Source organism: Cuculus canorus, chromosome 2 (genome assembly GCF_017976375.1).
Source record: "Cuculus canorus isolate bCucCan1 chromosome 2, bCucCan1.pri, whole genome shotgun sequence".
NCBI classification, from domain to species: domain Eukaryota; kingdom Metazoa; phylum Chordata; class Aves; order Cuculiformes; family Cuculidae; genus Cuculus; species Cuculus canorus.
The window spans coordinates 144,581,194-144,603,104 of record NC_071402.1 but is presented as its reverse complement, the minus strand read 5'-3'; the positions used below and the strand labels follow the sequence as shown (position 1 = coordinate 144,603,104).

Here is a 21,911-nt window from a genome sequence, read left to right as displayed (position 1 = left end):
ATCAAACTCGCTCTCAAGTTTAACCATTTGTTCAGTCTAGTTCCCCCCCACACTTAGGTACAAACTTCCAGATAAACCCACTATCCATAGTTTAATACATATGGAACTAAAAAAGCTGAATAAAAAAAAAAAATCAATACAGGTTTGTATTAACCTTCCAGTAGTACTTAGTATATTTAAAGGCCCTAAGTCGGTGGCAAGCTAAGCTAATTAAAAGATCCATCTAATCGGATCTTTCAAAAGTGTCCTTTAGGAAATAATGAAATAGCCTAGGTGACTAACTGCATACCGATTGCTAAAGTAGCTCATGCAGCTGCAGAAGAGCCCGTCAAACAATATTTACACATGCACACATATATATGAGAAAGATTATACACAGACAAATGAACTGCATTTTCTGCTATCTACTTGGAACTCTTACCTTGCTCCTCAGGGTATTTAACATTTCCCAAATAGCTGGAGATCCAGGGATTTCTGAACATGGTTGCACAAACAAAGGATTCAGCAAAGAGAAACTACAATAGCAGCTAATTCCCAAGCAGCCACAGCCCTAGGCCTGTCTTAGCAATATCGTGTGGAGATTTTTCATAGCACAGGACTGGAGCTGTCAGGCTATCGCGTCCCAGGGAGTACAGTAAATGCATAGCAATAGGCTGCAAGCTGGAGCAGCTCAAGCCAGTAATCAGATTACAAACAGAAATTAGGCACATGAATGCTAAAACAGATTGGGCAACTGTGATTGGGAGATTTATAATATTACCACTTCAAAGATCCAGCCAAATCACACATTATACTCCTGTAAAATTAATGCAGAAGCCCTATATTCTCAAAAAACGAAGAAGAAAACCTCCAAGAGGAGGAATAATTCCTTCATATCTCTAATCAGGATAAACTGCTTGCTTAATAAGACAGCATCCAGGCTGCCAAAAAAATGCAGTCTGCTAATCATATCATTATGTTAAACGTTTTTGCCTAACTATTAGTTGGAACGTTTAAAACAGACAAGATTTATGGATAACATACGAGCAAAATTACTGGGGGGTGGGGTGGGGATGTAAGAACAGACACCATAGCTCCAAATATTTTAATTTGAGACAGAAGGTGTAAAATTGCACAAAAGTACTGTCTAGCTACCATATTTTTGTATTAAACAGATATGATGGATTTTGGATTGAAGAGTTGGAACCCTTTGTAGTTCATTTTGGAAGTCTGGAAGTATTTATTGAAAATGGTGCAATAACCCTGGCTCAGTCCTCCACACTGAACTACCTGATCATGTAACACATACAGAAAGAAGCATTAATATGTGACTGAAGAAGGTCCATGAACCTAACCTCATCCAACCAAAGGCAGCAACTGCATACTAGTTTTGCCGCTACAGATTTCTTCCCTTCAAGAAGATTTCAACTATTATTAGTAGAAAACTCACCACAAGGATGGGGTTGTCAGGATTATGGTAGTCAAGAAACTGAAGTTCTTAGCTTTTCTTACCTGGCTTTAAGAAGCTGGTACAAAAGCACCCTGATCTATGCTAGAAACTTGTATTTATAGACAAAATATAAGCAATGATGCAGTGAAAGAGACTGCTTAACCACAACTGAAAAATATAATCTATCAAAAACCTACTCATTTTCTTTGGTTCACCATGAAGTTGTATTTAGCTTAAGTCATCTAAACATTGCTTTTTATGTTAACAAGCTCTTGCAGTGGGTAGAAGAGTATATGCTCCATCTTATCTAATTCGCCTGCTATTTGTATTCATTTAATTATTTTAAAATGTGAATAATGTTGGTGTCATATTAACTGAAGCACCTTTCATTAGCTGATCTTTCAACAGCGCAGAGCTCCCTGGAATGAGAGTCACCCAACACATGGAACACAGCCTTGAAGCCTCTAAATCACCAAGTAATATCCTCTGTTCAGAAATATTTGATGGTACGTACTACATTTTTTCTTTGCCTGTAATCTTACTGACTCTTGCATTTAATTCTAACCATTTCACAGCACTACCTACAGAACACAAACTGAACACTGCTGTGCTCTCTTGACCAGCTGTGAAGGCTTACATGTACTTCAGCTTCATACATACAAAAACAGTAACAGAAAAAAGGAATGTGTTGATACTGGTCCAAAATTGCCATTAACCTGACAACCCACTTTATAGCCTAGACATAAGTGCAGGTGTGCTTAAAATATAAAAAATGAGACTGTGCAGAAATAACAAAGAAGCTGCTGGTAATAACTAGTGGGGACATTCTGGACCAGTATCTGTGTGGGTATATCAGTAAAAGAGACATCTAGTTCTGAAAAAGGTCTCTTCTTTCCAAACCCTGCTTGTGTCAAGACTGCTTACTCGATCAAGAGAATAGAGGTATTACTACCTAGAGCATTTTTAAGAGTCTTTAACTCATCTGGTACACAGGAAGGGAATTGTTCCTCATAAAGTGCAGCTAAATAACACTCATTTGATAAATCTCGTGGCTGCAGTCATTAGCAAGGTAGAAGTTAGACCTGACAGCTGTGCTCATGCAATAGCTCTCACCTGCCAAGACAGATAATCCTACCCATTTCTCTCTGCAGGACCTCCGCTAGGTCCTGCTTCCCTAGTGACCCAGTCAGATGACTAAACTGGTAGGAAGTACACTCTTTTATTTTTGCTGAGTATGCTTTTCAGGAGGTGTCCGACAAAGGAAAAGGCAGAGGATCTCATCATTAGGAAAGGGATCAACGCTTTTGGTTAACAAAGGAGGTAGCCTTAGCTTGACTGTCATCCCTGTGTCTAGCAATGTCCTGCATGACAGAGAACCAGAGGTGTGTTTGTATTTGTGGTGGAAGGGGGCATGCTTCCACATTCCTCTGCTTTCATTGTCAACATTTTGTCCTCAGCATCCTTCTGGTGATCAAGGTCCAGAAGGTAAAGCAAACATAGCTGCAAAAAGACAGAAAAAACTTAAGAGTGCCATTCACAAAAGCAAATATTTTAAAGAGGTTCATGCTTGTACTGTTCAAATTGTACCCACAGAAAGAGGCCAGTTTCTTCAACAGCTTTGGCTACCAGCTAGAGAGGAATATTTGTGATAGGCTTTGGTACAAGTAGGACTTCTTTGCCCGCTATTTATGGCTGGCCGGTCAAGAATACATAGGACATCTCATGGAAGCAAAAAGAATTATTACAGAGGAAAGTAAAATAAAATTCAACAAAAGGACCACCCGTATCAAAGTTTTCCTTATAAAAACCCAGCAACAGTCTAGAGCCTGGCTTCAATCTCTCTTCATGTTGGGTTGGAAGGTGATCATCAGTCATGGCTCTGTGCATATCTATGAATTCACATTAATGTCACTGCTGTTAATACTAAAACTGTGCAACTAAGCAGAATCTCTGACCTCAGAGTTCATTCAGTTTCACTTCACGATGAGGGTTGTGTGTCAACATTCTTTCCACTCTTAAAACTCTTCAGGTCAAGAGATGCTGGAGCCTTAGAATTTTACACCAATGCTATGCACTTCACACAAATCACTGGGAAGATAAAATTTTATGTAATTGACAACTTCATTTCCTCCCTTCCATCAAAAAGGGATCTCCTATTGCCAGACAGGTCTCTATGTTGTCCCTTAATGTGTTTTGACAGTGGAGAAGATACCTTGATAAAAACAGTAAGTCATCAGGGTCAAGAAGTTTTATAAAGAAAGGAAGTCACAGAATTAGCTTTTTCCTGCTTGTTTGGAAATAGTAGAGAGTATTTTGTCCTTCAAAGCGATCCAGTCTCCACGACCTAGAAGTATGCTCAGCCAAACTATGTTATCAAAGCTGTGTTACTAATCAGTAGTAATGCTCTTGTCCTTCTCTGCCATCACTAATTCTTGAGCATTAGCAGCCTCCAACATAAGCAAACAAAAAGAGAACAACAGTCCAGCAGTTAGAGAGGGAGGCAGCCCAGCTGGAAGTTAAGTTTGCCGTCATCTGGGCGAAGAGCTAGAGGTTAAGCACTCATACATGTCAAATCTGAGACTGCTCATGAAAGACCAGCTGGCAGCTAAATGTTGTTCTGAAGCTTCCCACAGGAAGAGAAGGAAAATAGCTTCCTTTTGTCTGGCAAAACTAATCACTGTAATCAAAGCTGGAGTTTAAACGGCTTGCAAAGCTCTTCCCAACTTAGAGGGCTGCCAAAGCTAAAGCACTTATGAGTTAGGCATCAGGTCCCACCACAATCAAGTCTTCTTTTCTTTCTGAATTTTGATCAATTCTGAATTTATATTTAGAAGTGTTCCTCTGTGATAAGGAAAACTAAATACTTTGTTATGACTTGCAGTTATTGTAAAAACAAAAAATCAAAGCAGCCCATGACAGCTCTTTGAATAAAGCTTAAAAATAAAATTTTAAAAAAATAATCAAGAAAGCAGAAGAAAGAAAACCTACAGTGACTGCAAAGAAACTTTCAGTTAGGTGAACAGCAGTCTGAGCAGCATGGAAAACTGAAACAATCTGTATAAACAAGATAATGAAATCATATTTTCAACCACATTCATGAGTAGAGGTCTAAAGGAGCTCTTGACTTTTGTTCCACTGCTCTCCTCCTGGACAAGGAGAGGACACATTTGGAACAGCAAGTCAAAGAGAGCTGTGCCAAGGTCTGAGATGCTGTGAATGATCTCAGGAATAAAGGTCAGAAGAGTGCACCAAACCTGACCACTCTCTTCCATCACTCCACCTGGACTCCCTTTCCAGGCTCCAGGGCACCACCTCCCCCAAGCCACTCTATCAGGTTCTGGTGCATAGGCGTGTATTTCCAAAAGTGATTGGTAAGGCACTACAAGAGCCTCCCTGTTCTTATTTCCTCTTTCCCCCACCCTCCAGCAAATTCTGCCAAGGCATTCAAGAAATCATTTAGACTGAAGCTAAAGGATAGGTCAAAAATTTAATGATTATTATGTCAGCAGCATAATCACTTAACAGAAAGTTGTCATTTCAAGTCATGTTCAAGTACATTAGCTTGCAAACATAATGTGTAGTCTGGGTTGGCAATGCCAGTCACTCTTCTCTTTTTCATCTGAACCCCATGTACATGGGCATGTGATATTCTCATTTCCTAAATGGAGGCCCTTTGTACAAACTTTTAAACTACAATAAAGTTTCCTGACATGGTATCATTCCTCTAGTTGGAAGCAAACAATCCTTTTCACTTTGCTTTTTTCCCCAGTCCTACTGTGCAACAGTTTTTGAATAATGAACCTGGCAATAATATTCCTGATTTTTGGCTAGTGATTACATTTTGGGCAAGTCTTGAGACAAACTTCAGCACTACGCCACGTGCGTGGGGTACTTTAAAACAGTCGCATGCAAAGAGATGAAATAAGTTGATTAGTAAGCATCATAAGGTGGACAAAGTTCAAGATGACAGATGTGTTAAAAAATATGTATGGTCTTTTTGCACTGAACGTGCATTCATGTGCTCTGGGAAAAAGAGAACAACAGGTATTTTTCCACGCATACTCTAAAAAACCTTTCGGTTTCTAGATTAATATCTCAGATTTGAAGAAATCTCACTCAAGTCATTAATTTTGGCACCCAAAATCTCCCAAAAGGAGATTTTAATACCTTTCAATCTTGCAACACTCTTTCATAATAAGGTAATGTCCTGTGATGTGCCTACATGTCGTATCACTGTTCACAACACTGCATGGCAAGACTGTAACATAATTAAAGACCTCCAAGGTTTTCCTCTTTAGGAGTAGGATCAGTCTAGACCAGCTCCTTAAAGGAAGTTCAAAGGCCACACAACTCTCTCACATGTGGTTATCCGATATACCAGTGAGGCACATTATCTGAATTGAGTCAGACCAATTTGTCTGTGGGCCTGAAACAGTAACAGAAGAGTGCACAAGGCCAGGGCTAGGCATGGACTGAGCAGACAGCTGGAAATGAGGGATAAGGCAGGAACTTGTTTCCTGCAGTATGTACAATTTAAATGATTAAACAGTCCAAGGAAAGATGGGTTTTTACCTAGCAAAGCAATACCTGAGAGCATTACACACCATGGCCCACTGGACAGTAGCTGCAGTTCAGGATGTGAAGGCAGAGGTTAATCACGGCTCTGTGGACATCCTTCCCAGAAGGCACGACACAAGCAGCAGCTTCTTTCCTACTGCAGTGAAAAGAGAGCCTTGCTGCTGCAACAACCAAGGGCGTAAGCTGCTGTTGGGAGAAACCATCCACAAAACTCCTGCCTCCAAACAAGTGGCCAGGGTTTCTAGGGTGTTTCCCCATCTTCTGCTACTCTTCTCAGTCTCTGGAAAACTTTCTGCCTGCGTGCAATCCAACTGGCACAACGCCGTCTCCTAGCCTGGAGTGGCAAGTGGCCCTGTGCAGTTAAGTGACACAAAAAGCACAGCTGCGCTACTGAGCTTTCTCCTGGCTGCTCTTGAACGACTCTGCACTGTTATCTCCGCATGCATGTAAAAGCCCAATAAGGGAGCAGAGAGGCACACATACCACAAGGAAGAATTTATAACAAAGTTCTTTAGCTCTTCTTGATAGGAAAACACTGATTTTGTTTACCGCTGCTATGTGACATTTTGCAGGCCACATTATAACTCTGCAAGCTTAGCTTGAAAGGTAACTGTAACTTTCAAGCCTCAGGCAGACAACAAATAAGTGACCTCAGCTCCCATCCTATTTACAGCACTTTGCAGTGCTTTCTCAGAAAATTACATATTTAGTAGAAGAAAGAAAAAGCATGTGTTTTATCCAAGAGCTGATGGTCAAGGTAGGACAGCTCAACTACAAGTGCTGTCACTGCAAGTAACATCACTATGAATAAGCACATGTACCAGCCTTCGTTTGCATCCAGCATGGCTAAGCAAAAATTCATGAGGAAAGAAAGTCTAGTTAGCACAGTGATGCTGCAGTTCTGAAGTCTGTTCTCTAGAGAGCTGGTTTAAGTTCGTAGCAGCCATGAGCTTTACTCGGTATTGCCCTCATAAACTCCCTAGTCCCCTGCAAATACCACCAACATGCTCAGTGCCCAGGAGGGTACCAATCACTAACAGCAAGTTATTCATAGGTCAGATCAGAAGAGCTTTCTCAGAGCTGCACAGGAGAGCTCACAGCACCAGTCTGTTCTGTACTTGTATAAATCTATGGGGATTTTATGAAGGGAAAAAAACGTAGATTTTTTTTGGTTTGGTTTGTTTTTTTTATTTACTTTATTTTTAAAGCTGCCTTGAAGCAATGTAGTTAAGTCATAGTTTGCACACAGGCACCAGGTGCCAATATTCCCCTTCTCCTGGGAGTAGGATCACTCCTTTAGCCAGTAACAGTCAGTCTTCCAATAAAGGGCATAAAACTGCACAAGGCAGAAGAAGTAAGTCCTGAAGTCTTACAAACAAAAAAGTCATTCGTCTGTGTTCAGGTGTGTCTCTGAAAGCAGGCAGCACAAGCAATGAAAACACACTTAGCAAAGGCCACCACTAAACATTCCAGTATACGGAATAACAGTGTGAACTGGTGTCCTAAGGTTATAACCAAGCATATGAAAAATACATCAGGAAAAAGAACTACAGTTATTAACATCTACATGGAAGGATTTATTGTTTTTTAAAGCCATCTCTAGGATAATACTCGATGCCTGACAGCTGTGCTCAGACAGCAGCAGCTCCCTGGCAGCACACTGTTAGTGCCGCAGTACTGGGTCATATCTCCTGGGGTCTGCGCTGGATCTGTTCTGGGCTGTGCACTCCCCGCCACCATCCAGCTCGTTCTGTCCCCAGACACCGCCGCCGCAGCTTGCCTAATAAGGCCACACGCAAGTTGACTGGCTGGCTTATAGGTCACCCAGTGTTTACCTTGCAAGCCGGCAGCACAGCAATGGCTGGAGCCTACCTACCCCTTCGGCAGACGGAGGGGGGTTAGCCAGCCCTCCTCAGCTGCTGTGCCATCATGCTGCAGAGCCAAAGGAATCTCGGCAGACCAGCATGGGTCAGGAGCTCTCACTGCTCCTGTGCAAGGGGTTGAGCTCAGCCAGCAGCTCTCAGCTGAGGGAGACGTACTTCAGTTTTACCACCAGCAGCATGAAAACTGTAGGGAGTTCAGGTAAAGTTTTCACCAAAGCACATTTTAGGACCGCTAGGTTGATAAAATAATCAGGTTTCTCACTGCATGAATTCCTTGAAAGTAGGCCAGCAGTGTGGGCATAATCAGCCACCTTCACAGCTTCAAGACAGCAGACAGTTACTTGTCAAATACCAGAACCAAGTAAACTAGATGAAAGCAAGGTACAGATACTCATTTGAACACTACTATTTAATTATTTAACAGCCTTGATCAGTGATGGTGAATTTCACTGCAATTCAGACAGATGGCTTCAAAAGTAATGATTCACTCTCCCAAAAATAGCTACCTGGCAAAAATACCCCGCTTCTGCTGCTTGCCGCCTCTCTCGTGATTCAGACCAGCTTTTCCTTTATAACTCTCCCAAGGTAATTTCAATATGCTAGATTTGCACACCATCCTATCCTTTTTTCCAGCATAGGGTCTGCAAGGAAAGCCATGAGACCAGTCTGTGGTCAGATCCAGCACACAGAGGAGAGCAGCATGGGTCACCTCTTTCCACAGCACTGCTATGAGCCCCCTCCAAGGTGCCACTCAGAGTCACTTTTTCCCTACAGGTCAGTACAGTGCATTTCTGTCCTTCGTTGCCCCACCTCTGGCACTGAACAGTAAAATACCAGAACAGTTCAGATGTTATTTGTACCCTGATATTTCTAAAATTGGCATCCAATCTGGTAAGTACTTTGCCACCTTGAATGAAGCACCCCGATTGAGTGCACTGCCAGAGGGTCGGCAGAGACCATCCCTGGTCAGCAGGGATGAGCACGGAGAACACAGGTATATGGGACTGGAGTAAAACTGAGGATCATGCCTACTGCTCTGAAAACTTTTACTTCTTGCATTTTGTAAACTCCATATCACAGCTCCTTAGTACTAGAAAAATCACATCGCCCTGTAAGGCTTAAATACTTATCAGGTACTACCAGATGTAATGATACGTTTACCAAATTATTCTCACAGCCAGAAAAGTCTCTAATGTGCAGGGAGTAGAACTAAACAATGATTATCACCCCACTGAAAGAAACCAAACTGCCACAGTTATGTGTTGCTCCTGCAATGAACCTGGGGTTCACGCTATTATAATTAAAAGTGATATGGCCAACTCACTTCTTAAATAGTGCCTCTTAAAAAATGCAGCTGGGAGCCATGCTGACAGTTTGTAAGCTTAGCCACTATCATTTTGGGCTGAAGCTGTGCCCAGATACACACACGGATCCTGGCTCAGAACTGCTGATTTTCTTCTACAAGTCTATTCTCACACGATACATACTTCACTAATACAAAGAAATGGGGCATGCATTCAAAAAAAGGCCATTCATATACAATTACACACAAGTAGTCCTAAAATAAGCTAACTCACCTTGTGCCCAATTTGTTTAGATCAGCAGCACAGCATGCTCTTATAACTATCTAATATTAACAATGAATGCTGCAGGAAACTAAACAACACACTAGGAAGGGCAGAGAGGTGCGCGTGCATTAGACCAGTTAACAGAGTTTTAGGAAGAAGTCAGGATAGCCGTGAACTATGGAAGTCAGTCACACTTCACAGACATCCAGGCTGGGATGAGACAGATCCTAATAAGCTGGCATTATTTGCTAGAGGAAATGGGTTCATCCAATCATTTCTAGTCTTTCAGAATACACACTGACAAACTCAAAGTATCAGGGGCAACACTGTCCCTCATCTTGGCTAAAAAGGAGAATCTCAAACACAGCAAAGAGACCAACATTCACCTCACTACAACCTTCTTTCAGGTAGTTGTAAACAGTAATAAGGTCTCCCCTCAGCCTCCTCTTCTCTAGGCTAAACAATCCCTCAGCCGCTCCTTGTAAGACTTGTTCTCCAGCCCCTTTACCAGCTTCACTGCCCTTCTCTGGACACGCTCCAGGACCTCAATGCCTTTCTCGTAGTGAGGGGCCTGAAACTGAACACAATATTCCAGGTGCGGCCTCACCAGTGCTGAACACAGGAGGAGAATCACTTCCCTCATCCTGCTGGCCACGCTGTTTCTGATAGAAGCCAAGATGCCATTGGCCTTCTTGGCCACCTGGGCCACTGCTGGCTCATGTTCAGTTGCTGTCAACCAACACCCCCAGGTCCTTCTCTGCCAGGCAGCTTTCCAGCCACTCTTCCCCAAGCAGTACACAGGGTTGTTGTGTCCCAAATGCAGGACCCGGAGTTTGGCCTTGTTAAACCTCATCCCATTGGCCTCAGCCCACTGATCTAGCCTGTTCAGATTCCTTTGGAAAGCCTCCTCACCCTCAAGCTGATGGACACTTCCACCCAGCTTAGTGCCATCCACAAACTTACTAAGGGTACACTCAATACCCTTGTCCAGGTCATTGATAAAGATACTGAATAGAACTGGATCCAGAATCGAGCTCTGGGGGACACCACTTGTGACCAGCCACCAATTGGATCTAGCTCCATTTACCATGACTCTCTGGGCCCGGCCATCCAGCCAGTTTTTAGCCCAGCAGAAGGTGCGCCTTTCCAGGCAGGTGGTAGCTAGTTTCTCAAGTAGAATATTGTGACTACTAAAGTCCAGGTACACTACATCCACAGCCTTTCCCTCATCCATTAAGTGGGTCACCTTGTCATAGAAGGTGATCAGGTTAGTTTGGCAGGACCTGCCTTTCATAAACCCATGCTGACTGGGCCTGATCACCCATCTGTCTTGTGTGTGCTGTGTGATAGCACTCAAGATCACCTGATATACTTTCCTCTTTTTCTGATAACCACCTAGCTCTCTCTGCTCAGCCAAGCTTGTTTTCTCCTCCTGACAGCTCATTTTCCAGCACATAGGGACAGCCTGCTCCTGCACCACGAGGATGGAACTCTACCAGCCAGTCAAAGTCTGTCCTCCGGAAGTCCAAGGTGGCCATTCTACTGCCCCCCCTCCTCACTTCTAGGACTCGGAATTCTATCATCTCTGCTGTGACTCAGGCGTCCTCCAACTGTCACATCTCCTACAAGGCCTTCTCTGTTCACAAACAACAAGTCCAGCGTGGCACCTTCCCTAGTTGGCTCACTCACCAGTTGTGTCAGGAAGAAATATAGCAGTATCTCCTTTGCTGTGCTAAAGATGTAAAAAAAATGAAAAAAGGAACTAACATTCTTTTACCTCTATTCTGGATATCTTAAATGCAGGACACCTAAGTGGTAGGGAGGTCACTCACATGAAAAAGCATGGCTTTTTCATCACATGGGACAAAGCACAGATACTGTATTCAGTTACAGCAGTGCAGAGATAGAAGTTAAAGTTCTTACTGAATTCTTCAAGAACAGAGTAAAGAAGTTATTTCAGCAAAATCTATGCATATCAATGGTGATGCTGAAATAACAGAGTAATGGTTCACAAAAGACTTCTATTTCAAATCAAGACTGAAGAAATTTTTGTGCACATGCTCCCCCAAATAGGCCACTTCTTCCTGTGACCTTAAAAGAGTCAACTGCCACCCCAGCCCTTGGTCATACGAAAGGAAACACATCTACTTAATCAACAATTACGTGCTGCAGGCACACATTCACTGAGAAGACAGATTTGGTTTCAGTGAGGTAACAGGGAGGTGTTCTTCCCCTGATGTACAAATGGTCAGTTCAAGCTCAAAAACTGTGACTTTTTTCAAATGAAATGTATCAGGCAGAGAAAACAGCCTATGAATTAAAGAACAAGTGCAGTTGCTTGGGGAGTTGAGAGGTTTGTTACAGTCCCCCCTGAGCAACCTTGGGTACATACAGAGGACAGCCCCACGGCTGGTGCTACCTTGATGCCTGTGTGATAGCTGGGAAGGAATGCTCTGCTCTGTCACAGGTTTTATGCCACAGGGAAGGAGCTCAGTTGTACTTGTCCCAGGTTTCGCTCATCTTCCTGAGACTAGAACTGCCACTTCCAGCTCTAGTCCTTTTTTAGTCTCCTAGCGCTCCATCCTTGCCAATCCTTCTCCTCTGACTTCATTTCTGCTGCCTTCTGCATAACACCACCTTCCTCCTGTACTCCATCCTATGGGTAATCCCACCGCACTTGTATTCTTCACTGTTTCCAAATCTACATCCACTTCTCCCCTGGCTCTTCTCCAGTTCTCAGTGCAGACTCTCCCACACGAGACCCAGTCCCAACCCAGTGGTTCTCTCTTCACCCATCCCATCCCCTCCCCAAACAAGACCACTTTCTTCAGCAGGGTTTTGTTTTCTTTCTCCAGGAGGTTTCAGTAAAGGGCTGACCAGTTTAGCAGACTTGACGCTTACTCTCCCCTTTAGAGATGGGAAATCTCAATGGGAAACCGAAGATGTGCATTTGTGGGAGCTGAGTCAACCCAGAGTACACAAAGCTTAACTTCTGCAGCACACTATGGAGCAGGACAACAACTGGAGGGTAATAGCATAGGCATGCTGATAAGTCTTCGAATGCTTTTGTTTTGCAGGTAAATTCACTTAATCGGTGAACTTGTTCGTCCCATGAAGAACATCAAAGGAATGCTGTGGTGTTTGAAGAGAGGCACTGAACTTGTGTCATGGAAAAAAAAGACATCTCTTAAAAGAGAGAAAAGACAAGCTGCCTGAACAAATTAGAGTTGGAAGGAATGAAAGAGTCTCTAGACATCTTGATGGTCTTTGGTTATTATAGCAATACACTAGCAACTAGTTACAGAAAGGGTGCTGTATTAGCTCCTTGCAAGACAGGCTTTACAAACCAGGTTTGAAAATATACCTTAATTAATATTTGTTTAAAAGTGAGGCAAAACCACTGCAGAGGAAAAGTGCATTACCTCTGAAATCAGACATGCAGAGTACAATGCCTCTTAGCCAGCAGGACACACTGCGACACAGCCTTGTGCCAGGTGATGCTACAAAACCCTCAGTCATTAGGGGTCTGTCACATGTGAATACAGTCTAGTGCTGAGCTGAACATCCAGACAGCTCAGACAAGGCAGCACAACATGTTCAGCTCCTGCAGAAAAGCAGAACTCTGGATGAGGAGTAAAACCCCGCAGGGAAACAGGGCAAGTTCTGCAGTCAGCCTTCCACACCACACTCTCCCCAAACCAAGGGCATTGAAGATCTCAGGAGCAATGAGATGTCACAAGCCTTGGGAAATTTTGAGGTGCACGGACCCGGAGAAGCTTCATTGCTAAAATGCTCCACTGTCCTCACAGACCCCACAGCCACAGTCTGTGAATCAAGCCATGAACAGTAGTTGTATATGAGCTGCAGAACCTTATCAGAGCATGTACAGGACAGATCCATGAGAAATTCATTGAAATGCACCTAGTTTACTGTCAACACAGTGCCCTGCTCACATAGTCTGCAGAAAGGTATACTTGTGGTATGAAAACAGTCCTTCATCCTACAGCAGGGAGCCTCTGGGAGCCATGTGGGAACTTTATTTTGCACATGGGCACTACCACCAAATCTACTATTAAGTTACATATCAACACCCCACAGAAATTATTCTGAAGCTGTTTGTTTTCCTTACTGTCTTTCTACACCTGGCCTGATTTTTATAAATGTCAGTGGAAAAACTGAATAAAATTAAGCAGTAGAAGAGCTAGGTAACCCAGTATCCTCTCTAAATAAATGATTTAATAACTTGTATTGTACTTCAGCATACATGTATCTTGTTTCGACTTAAAAACAATCAAGTTCTTAAATAGTGAAGTAAACAGAAGAAAGCTCAGTCAAGGCTACAATTCAAGACATTTAGACCATCTTGTAAATGTACTTCTTGCCAATGGTTTTAAGTCAAACTACAGCAGTATTTTCAACTCCCATGGAAAGAGAGTATGCTTGCATTAAAACTCAGTACAAGAAACTTAAACATCCTGATAGCATGTGGCCATGCATGAATGAGATCACTGAAAAGCTGCAGTGTTTTATTCAGCTCTTCATTTTCGTTTCCTGGGAAGTTTGAAACCATAATCAGCAGCTTATACTCAAAAGCCTAGATGTCAAGACAGAACAGCCTGGAGGAAGTCCAGGAGTTGCTTTAGCTTACAATATGCAGTAAAATAACAATATCCTATCCAAGGAGATCTAGAGCACTAGAATGCTATTTTAATGAAGGCTGAACAAAACTAGCATTGCTCCTAGAGAGGACACTAAATAGGGATTTCACTTGGAAAGAGTAATTTCATTTTTATAGTCAAATTCTCACTTCCTTCCCTCAAGGGCATATGTGTATGTGTGAAAGTATTCTATTAATCAGTCTGGCATATGTTAGTTCTCAACTAGTTGTTTTTTAGGGAGCTTTTTATTTGCCAAAAATTATCTGTATTTCTTGTAAATCATTACAAGGAAGAGTATGAGAGCATTGAGTTACTGCTATTTCAAGGGTCCGATGGTGTATAAAACCATCTGTGTAGAAACTAGATTTTTAGAAAGGTTCATAGGAGAAAAGTTTCATTTTTTTTTAAGATTTTTTTTCATCTGCTGACCATAGAAATATTTGTTAGAATAAGCATACAACTTTTGATTGAAAGAATCTTATTCATCTCCCCTATCTTTTTATTGTGCAATCTGTAAGCAATGAGAATCAGAAAGGCGGTTGCTTGGCACATGACCTGCAAACATAGAAAGGCAGAGATGAGATCCGGGGTGCCAAGGTGAATCAGCACCAGGAATGCCAGAAATCTACATTGGTGCAGACCGCTGCCTTGTTTTATAAATAAAATATATAAATCAAGCACTTGTTTCTCCATGTTAGTGATAAACTGTTAGTTGTGGTGCTTCTTTTCTAATGAGGGAAGCATACAACTGAGACTGTTCTACCTTCACTACTTTGTGGAGAGTATCTTAAAAGGAACATCCAGTAACACACATTGTTAAATACTGTAACAAATTTATCCTCCCCAGAAAAATCAAACCTACATTTAATTTCTACTTCCTTATCTAAAGCCTTAACTACTCCTGTTCGTAGGAATTTTTACTTCCCCCCCCCCCAAATATCTTAGATTGTGAAGAAAACAAACAAGTGTGGGCTCCATACGGGATACTTCATTTTTCAAGTTTAGACTGCAGTAGGACTTTGACTTGCTTTCAGTTACCCATATTAAGCAACAGAGTTTGGAAAACAAGATGGTAAGAACAACTCAGGACAGATTCTGGGTCCTATTATGTCAGAATAATATGGTTATTACGCCTCTCCATCTACTGGTTTTGCCATAAAAAAATCTTTTTTTCCCCTCCATATTTTTAATCCCAACATTATGCCAGTTTATCCTCTCTCTTCCCAAGCACTGCTAGTATTAATGCATCAGGATGGGATCCTATATGTATTCTTCTTACAAATTTATTGAGTATGCTGGCTACCTTTGCCTAAGCGAAAGCTACTTATACAATATCCAGCCAGTATAGAAACAAAGCGCGTATCTGTTAGAACTGAGCTACAACATTCCATTAAGCTCCAGTTAGATTACAGTTTTTCTCTAACTTGTTGCCCATCGAAAAAAAAATTATCTGAATGCCTAGTGTGGCTACTTCTTTTTGGTCAAATATTAAATTGATATATTAGATTTAGCTTCTAATATCAGCTTCTGTACAAACTTGCTACACAGAGGCTATATTCAAGGCATCTAATTCCTCAAGACCAGTCTGAGGTGAAGATGTCCAGTTTCGGTTTTCAGGAAACCTCCTGAGACCCATAAGACAGGTTACTAAAGCAGTGGTACTACAACGAAAGTGGTAGCGGTGGAGGGTGCTCGCAGTTAAATTACCGGTAATTTCTTGAAAAACTTGAGAGCAAAACACAAACCCCTTGGCTCCAGTGCTGGTCACGTTACCAAAGACTTACATGACCAAAGCACAATGTGAAAGGGATATTTTAACATATCTTGATCTTTGAAAGGTTCCATAAAACTGCCTTTATGAAAGCTGAGACACAGGTATGCCATATCCTATAACATCAAGAATGACAGAAGATGCTGTGATCTCTCCCTCAACTTGCCTGCTCGCTGTTAAACTGCTCCCAGTACATGACACCTTATATCAAACTGTTGGTTCAGCAGGTTGAAGGATACTGACTTCTAGCAGAGACAGACAAATGACAGCACAGCTACACCCCTTTCCTGGCAAGTAATTTATCTAAATTAAATTAAGCTTTTCTGACCTCCTCCACCTACCCAGAGTTTGGGTTAAATGCAAGAATCACCTATCCAGCCCCTGCTGTTTTAACAGGACACAGCTGAGCAAATAGCTCTGCTCTCTTAACACAGAGCAGTGGGACTCAGGGAAAAGAACCAGCTGTTTCCTGGGACTCCTGACACCACTCAAACAGCATCAATCGTTTTGAGCATTATAATTGATACAGAAGCCAGTTTTGTATGATAAAGCCAGGTACCATAACTTTAAAAGCAGCTGTTAATATATACAGAGGTTGATCTAGAGAGCACTTGTACAGATAGCCCACTAAAAAGAACCAAGAAGTCAGATGAGCATGTTTGAAGATAATGACTTCTACTTCAACATGTATAACCTAACATTTCTTTAACTATAACATTAATCACTTAGGATACAGCACTATAGAAAAACAGTGAAAAGCCTTAAAAAAGAGCACCAAATAGTTTTCCTGTGGTCTCTGCAATGTACAGCCCAATATACAAGACAATGCATCATAAGATGATGAAACCACGCTGATAAAACATCCTAATTCAAAGCTTAATACCAGCACATTGCCAACTACTGCCAGTACAAGTAAAGCACCCATAAATCTGCAAAGCCTCAAAATTGTTTTTTAATCTTTGAACTCTGACTTTTTTTCCTCCTTGAGGAAAATAACGGTCAAAAAACCCAAGAGTATTTAGGGCTTCATGCTAGAATAGATTTGATTTGATTTTGGAAGTAAGTACTTTGTGCTTTTTTAAAAAAAGAATAAACAATAGAGAGGTGTTTTTTTCTTTCTGCCATTACCCTTACAACATTGAACTGACTACTAGGTAACTTCTTAAGTTAGCACTGTAGGTTAAGGATGGAAATTAATTGACAAGGAATGCCTGTAAGTAGATTTGCTTTAGATCAACTCAAGTCTATTTGTCTACAATTTACTGGTCTTGCAATTTCAATTCTCAAAAAAACTACAAAAATTAAACCTTCAAAGAAAAGACAAATAACTAAAATCTCCTAATAAAATAGTGACAACAGCCATGAGCTCATCAGGTACTGGTTTTATAGCCTCCCCCCTGTTTAACAGACTGTAAACTCCTTATTTTTTTCTCTCCAGTGAAACAAGCCTCTTCTCACCCTCCCCCTTCCACTGAAGGAACATCATACCAGCATGCTCTTCTTGGACATTTCAATGTATTTCTGATTAAACTGAGTAGTTTTTCATAGCTTCAGTTTAACCTTTAAATCTGCTGCTTCTATTTCAGACATGATAAAGTGCTGGTGTGCCTGCAAGCTTGTCTCATTTTTTACCCCCATACCAGCTGGTCTAATAAATTACCTCTTCCTAACAACCTCATGTTAGCTATGTCCGTAGATCATACAGAGCAAAACACCATTATGTCACTTCAAACTTGTACTAAACCTTGCTAAAGAGTACGTATGGCATAAGAAATAATAAAAAACCAAAGTTATAAAAACTACTACCTTGCATTATAAAGGTAGCTGTTCAACTTCTCCACTCATCACATAGTTGAGAGTTATATGTCATGAAGGGCTCATTATTAGATACCTTCCAGGAACACGAGCATTTTCTGTTTAAACTGCTCTAAATGTTGAAAAAAAAAAAATTAAAAAAAAATTATCAATTGGACATTTTAATATGTTTGAGGTGACTCCAGGGCTGATGGTTAGGTTCCTAAACTGTCTGCTATGGTCCATGAGTGTAAAACAACCAGTCTGCATTATTTAAATGTAAAAGCAACTTTTGCACTTAATCTGAGAAAGGGAAGGAACAGTTTGTTGCAGATAAATCACCTCTTTTCAATCCATGGGTAAAAGGTCCTTTTTTTTTTTAAGGTCTGGCAGTTGGAGCCTTAAGTCCCCTTTCAGAGATGCCTTTATTTGGAAACAATGCCAGAGCAGGCAGGGCAGGGCTTTTTTCATAAACGCTGCCTGGGCACATGCAAACTAACAACAACTTGGCAAAATGAATGGCAGCTCTGCACAATCAATACGACCATATGCTCATCTAGCCACCCCTGTACAAAGCCAAACGCAGAGTTTACAGTTTGAAAAAACAAACAACTCCACCCCTCCCCCACCCCCTTTGTAATTGCTTATTAATCATTAAAGGAATAAGGAGGAATCTAGTATCTGCTTTTAGGCAGAAACCAGAGTTCCCCATAAATCCCACAAAGCTTGAAGCTCACACAGCGATACTCTTTAGGATACTTATTGCCTGTATCACAGTGCTATCTTCAGGACTGCAGTGTATTTGCTCTTGAGAGCAAGGACTGGCTCCAGATAAGAGGGCAGAGTCACACAAAATGCCTAGGCAACACTGGTCATGAATGAGAGGGGGCCAGGGAGCTAACTGAAGTGCTGACAAACCACTGGGCATAAAGCTCCAAATTGGACACTATTAATGTACCAAAATGCAGGAAAAAGATGCAGCTCACACACTGACCTTAACACTTGTCTGTTTACAGCAATACGTGCAAAATGGCCCCTTGAGATCACATCCCCTTTCTTCTCACAGACAGGGAGATTATTTTACAGAGCTGCTGACTAGCCCACTTGGAAAACTAAAACTTGAGGCCAGCCATCTTCCTCATACTCCTATCTTCCTGGAGTCTTTGAGACATCAGCGGTAGAGGAGACCAAGTGAGAAAAGGACACCCCAAGAATTTTAAGTTATAACCTGACCTCAAGTGCAAGGTTAGGATCTGTTTGTGTTTTCTTTCTTTACCTTGCTTCCTCTCAAGGAGGAAAGAAACGCTTCCAGCTAGGAGAGTGACCATATATTCAGCAATATTTCTTTTCTTCTTTTGGAAAAAAGACTTGATCAAGTTCCATTTGGGTTTTCATCCCCATGAAAACTAACTCTGATACTGTCAAAATCAGATACAGGAGCCATAGGCATAAAAGCGAAACAGAAAGAGGAGGTATCTATTTAAAGGTGTTTCAATCTTCCTCGGAAAAAAAAGAACTTTTGTTCCAGAAGGTAAGGTTCATATTCTGCACAATCTTTAACTTGGATTATTGCCTATGGTGCTCCTGGAGCACTGGCTCAGTGCTGTTGAGCTAAGGGAAAAAGGTCTGCTTCATTGCAGACACCTACCACCAGTGCCGGGTGGATCACTGCCACCAAGCCAGCCTCTCACTTCAAACCTTTCTAGACCACAGTGTTCACAGAAACACCTGGCTGCAAAGACACAAACCATTTGTACCCATACTTTGATGGATGGTTGATTCGAATATATCAGTCCTTAGGCCTGTGGATACTGCTCACCTTGGGAGAGTACCCAAACCATCACTTGAACCAGATATGGTCTGCATCAGCATGAAAATGCAGATTCCTCACCTACAAAGTCTGAACAAACTCAGAAAAGAAAACTAAGTACAATATCAACATAACAATGAAGCAATTATGGGAGAAGGACATGGAAATACCAACTAAAAAAACTTAATTTGCTAAGGAAAAGCCTGGACTTCAAACAAACAAGGCTTTTCTTCCCAGAGGACAGACCTGTGATGAAGATTTGGCATCTGTTCAGTTCCTCCTCTTGCTGTATCCTGCATGGATGCAATCAACAAAACTTTGCCTGCAAGGTACATTCAAAAAGCTCTTGTCCAGAACATGCTTGAACTTAGTTTTCCATCATGAAACACATCTTGCAAATGTATATTTTTATTTTTCCGGCCTGATCTCACGTATTGAGGTTACACAGTTAAAAGTATCTTTGGTAAACTTAAAGTGGGAAAGTGGGGAAAAGACAGTTTCTGTGGCACAACTCCCTTTGTAGTAAAAGGACTCAAGACTGAGTGATAAGTATAGAAGGAGTCATGCTTACTTAATCTTGCAAACTACAAGATCAGGCAATTGATAAATATGCTTTCCTCTCAGAGGACTCTGAAAGCCTCCTTCAAAAAGGCAGCCTGTATTTTACACCCAAAAGCAGACACTGACTCTTTAGTCACGCTACAGCAAGGGCTGATGAAAGCTGAGGTCAATAAGTGGTTTTCCTTCTCTCAAAATTGCAGCACATCTCACTAGACATTACGGATTTCCTGTTGCATTCCACCAGCTGGTGCGAGCTCTTGGGAGCATTATTTCTGATAATGTTTCAAAATTTAAGACTTTTTGTGTTTTTATGGCCACATAGCAACTCTCTTAGACTTACTAGCTGCTGAAGAGCTGTCTCTAAACCAAAAAAGATTTCAATTTCAAAACAAGTTGAAATTATTTTCTAAATCCTCCTAAACCTTGATAATCATGTTTAGCGTGTTTTGAGATTCACAGTCGTTTTCATGCTTTTTGCTGGGATTTAAGAACTGCTTCGTCTATCCTTATAGTGTTTACTGTTCCTTGCTCTGGCAAAATAAGAGGGGTGATCACCTGTAACAGTTCCTTGACCAAAACAAATTACTAGTTAATTTTGATTTAGATTTTAACTTTACACCACATCTAAAAAAAATCCAAGTGTTCCTCTTCTTCCTATGGGTTGCGCTGCTAAAAGCACCTTGCATTGCAGATCTTGATTCAAGAAACACAGTAACACATTCTTCCTTTTGGTTCACCCCTTCTATTTAGGAAAGAAAGTATGTATTATTTGAAGTGAAACAGTAACACTAATTTCAGTAAGGTCCTAAAACTTGGTTCCAGGGTAGCTAGGATCCTGCTGAGCATTTCTGGCCATCGTATCACACTACAAGGACAAGTATGAGGGATCTGCTTTGTTCTTTCTTCTAAAGTTTCAATCCATCCTGTGGAAAAAATGTAACAGGAAAAATAAGAATACACCTACCACCACCAAAAGTCAGAGATTTTTCAATTAATTTCTGCCATGTGGGGCTATCACTATGATCTCTGCAGCTCTTTCCAACCCCTCAGCGATTTTGGAAGCATTGTAGAATACTGCTGGAAATCAGATATTTTTCCTAACTCTTTGGAGAGGAATAGAGTCTTAGAACAAAGCAACAACCCTTAAAATAGCTCACTACCTTAAGTAAAGTTACTGCCATATTAGTGTTTCCCGTAATAAATCTAGTGAACACTACAGATTGCATTTAACAACTGGCAATTTTCAAGAGAGCCACAACATGCTTCCCAGCCCAGCAGGGTACTTTATGGCAAGCAAGCCAGAAATTGCAACCAATTCAGCAACAAAAATAAGCACAAAAGAAATGACCATCAGCTCAACTTGAAGCTGATTTATTACACAATAGCTGGATGTAAATAATTCCTCTTCTCTGCACTGGTAGACTTTTAGTTCAGGGAATATATTAAGAGATTCAGAACCTACATTTGATGCTAGGGCTCCCTGATTGTTATATTGTGTATAAAAATTGTTGTGGGAGAATGTTTAGCCTACTTAGTCAAGAATTCTACCATCTCTATAATTAACTCTGCAATCTGACATCACACCCCCTCAAGGTTCTCTTTAAAATTTTAATAGCCTGGTTTATGAATATTCATTTGCCAGCATTAGACTTCCAGGCATTTATGAAAACTCAACGGCATGCCAGTTCCCAAATAGGTTCCATTATTCCTGTTGCTTCCTTAGCATATTTATTACAAGCCAATCTTATGCTGTCATAAAGTGCATCAAGCCTGCAGTTAGTCCAACCATCTAGAATGTTTCAGACAGATTAACAGACACAGCAGACATCTGAGTGCTACTGCTAAGGATGCCTATTAAT

General features: G+C 41.3%; 1 protein-coding gene across 29 annotated transcripts in view; it reads right to left on the bottom strand.

Annotated features, from left to right (window-relative positions):
* Positions 1–21,911, bottom strand: part of SVIL (supervillin) — a 138,269-nt gene that overhangs the window by 70,611 nt on the left and 45,747 nt on the right. Inside the window, exon 1 of one of the 29 annotated variants that reach the window (XM_054057660.1) lies at positions 422–554. The exons of the other annotated variants lie outside the window; for them this stretch is intronic. Within the exon in view, the coding sequence (XP_053913635.1) occupies positions 422–482 (61 nt within the window). The 5' untranslated portion in view covers positions 483–554. Of the gene's footprint in view, positions 1–421; positions 555–21,911 lie in introns of those variants that run through there. 29 annotated transcript variants of the gene reach the window in all.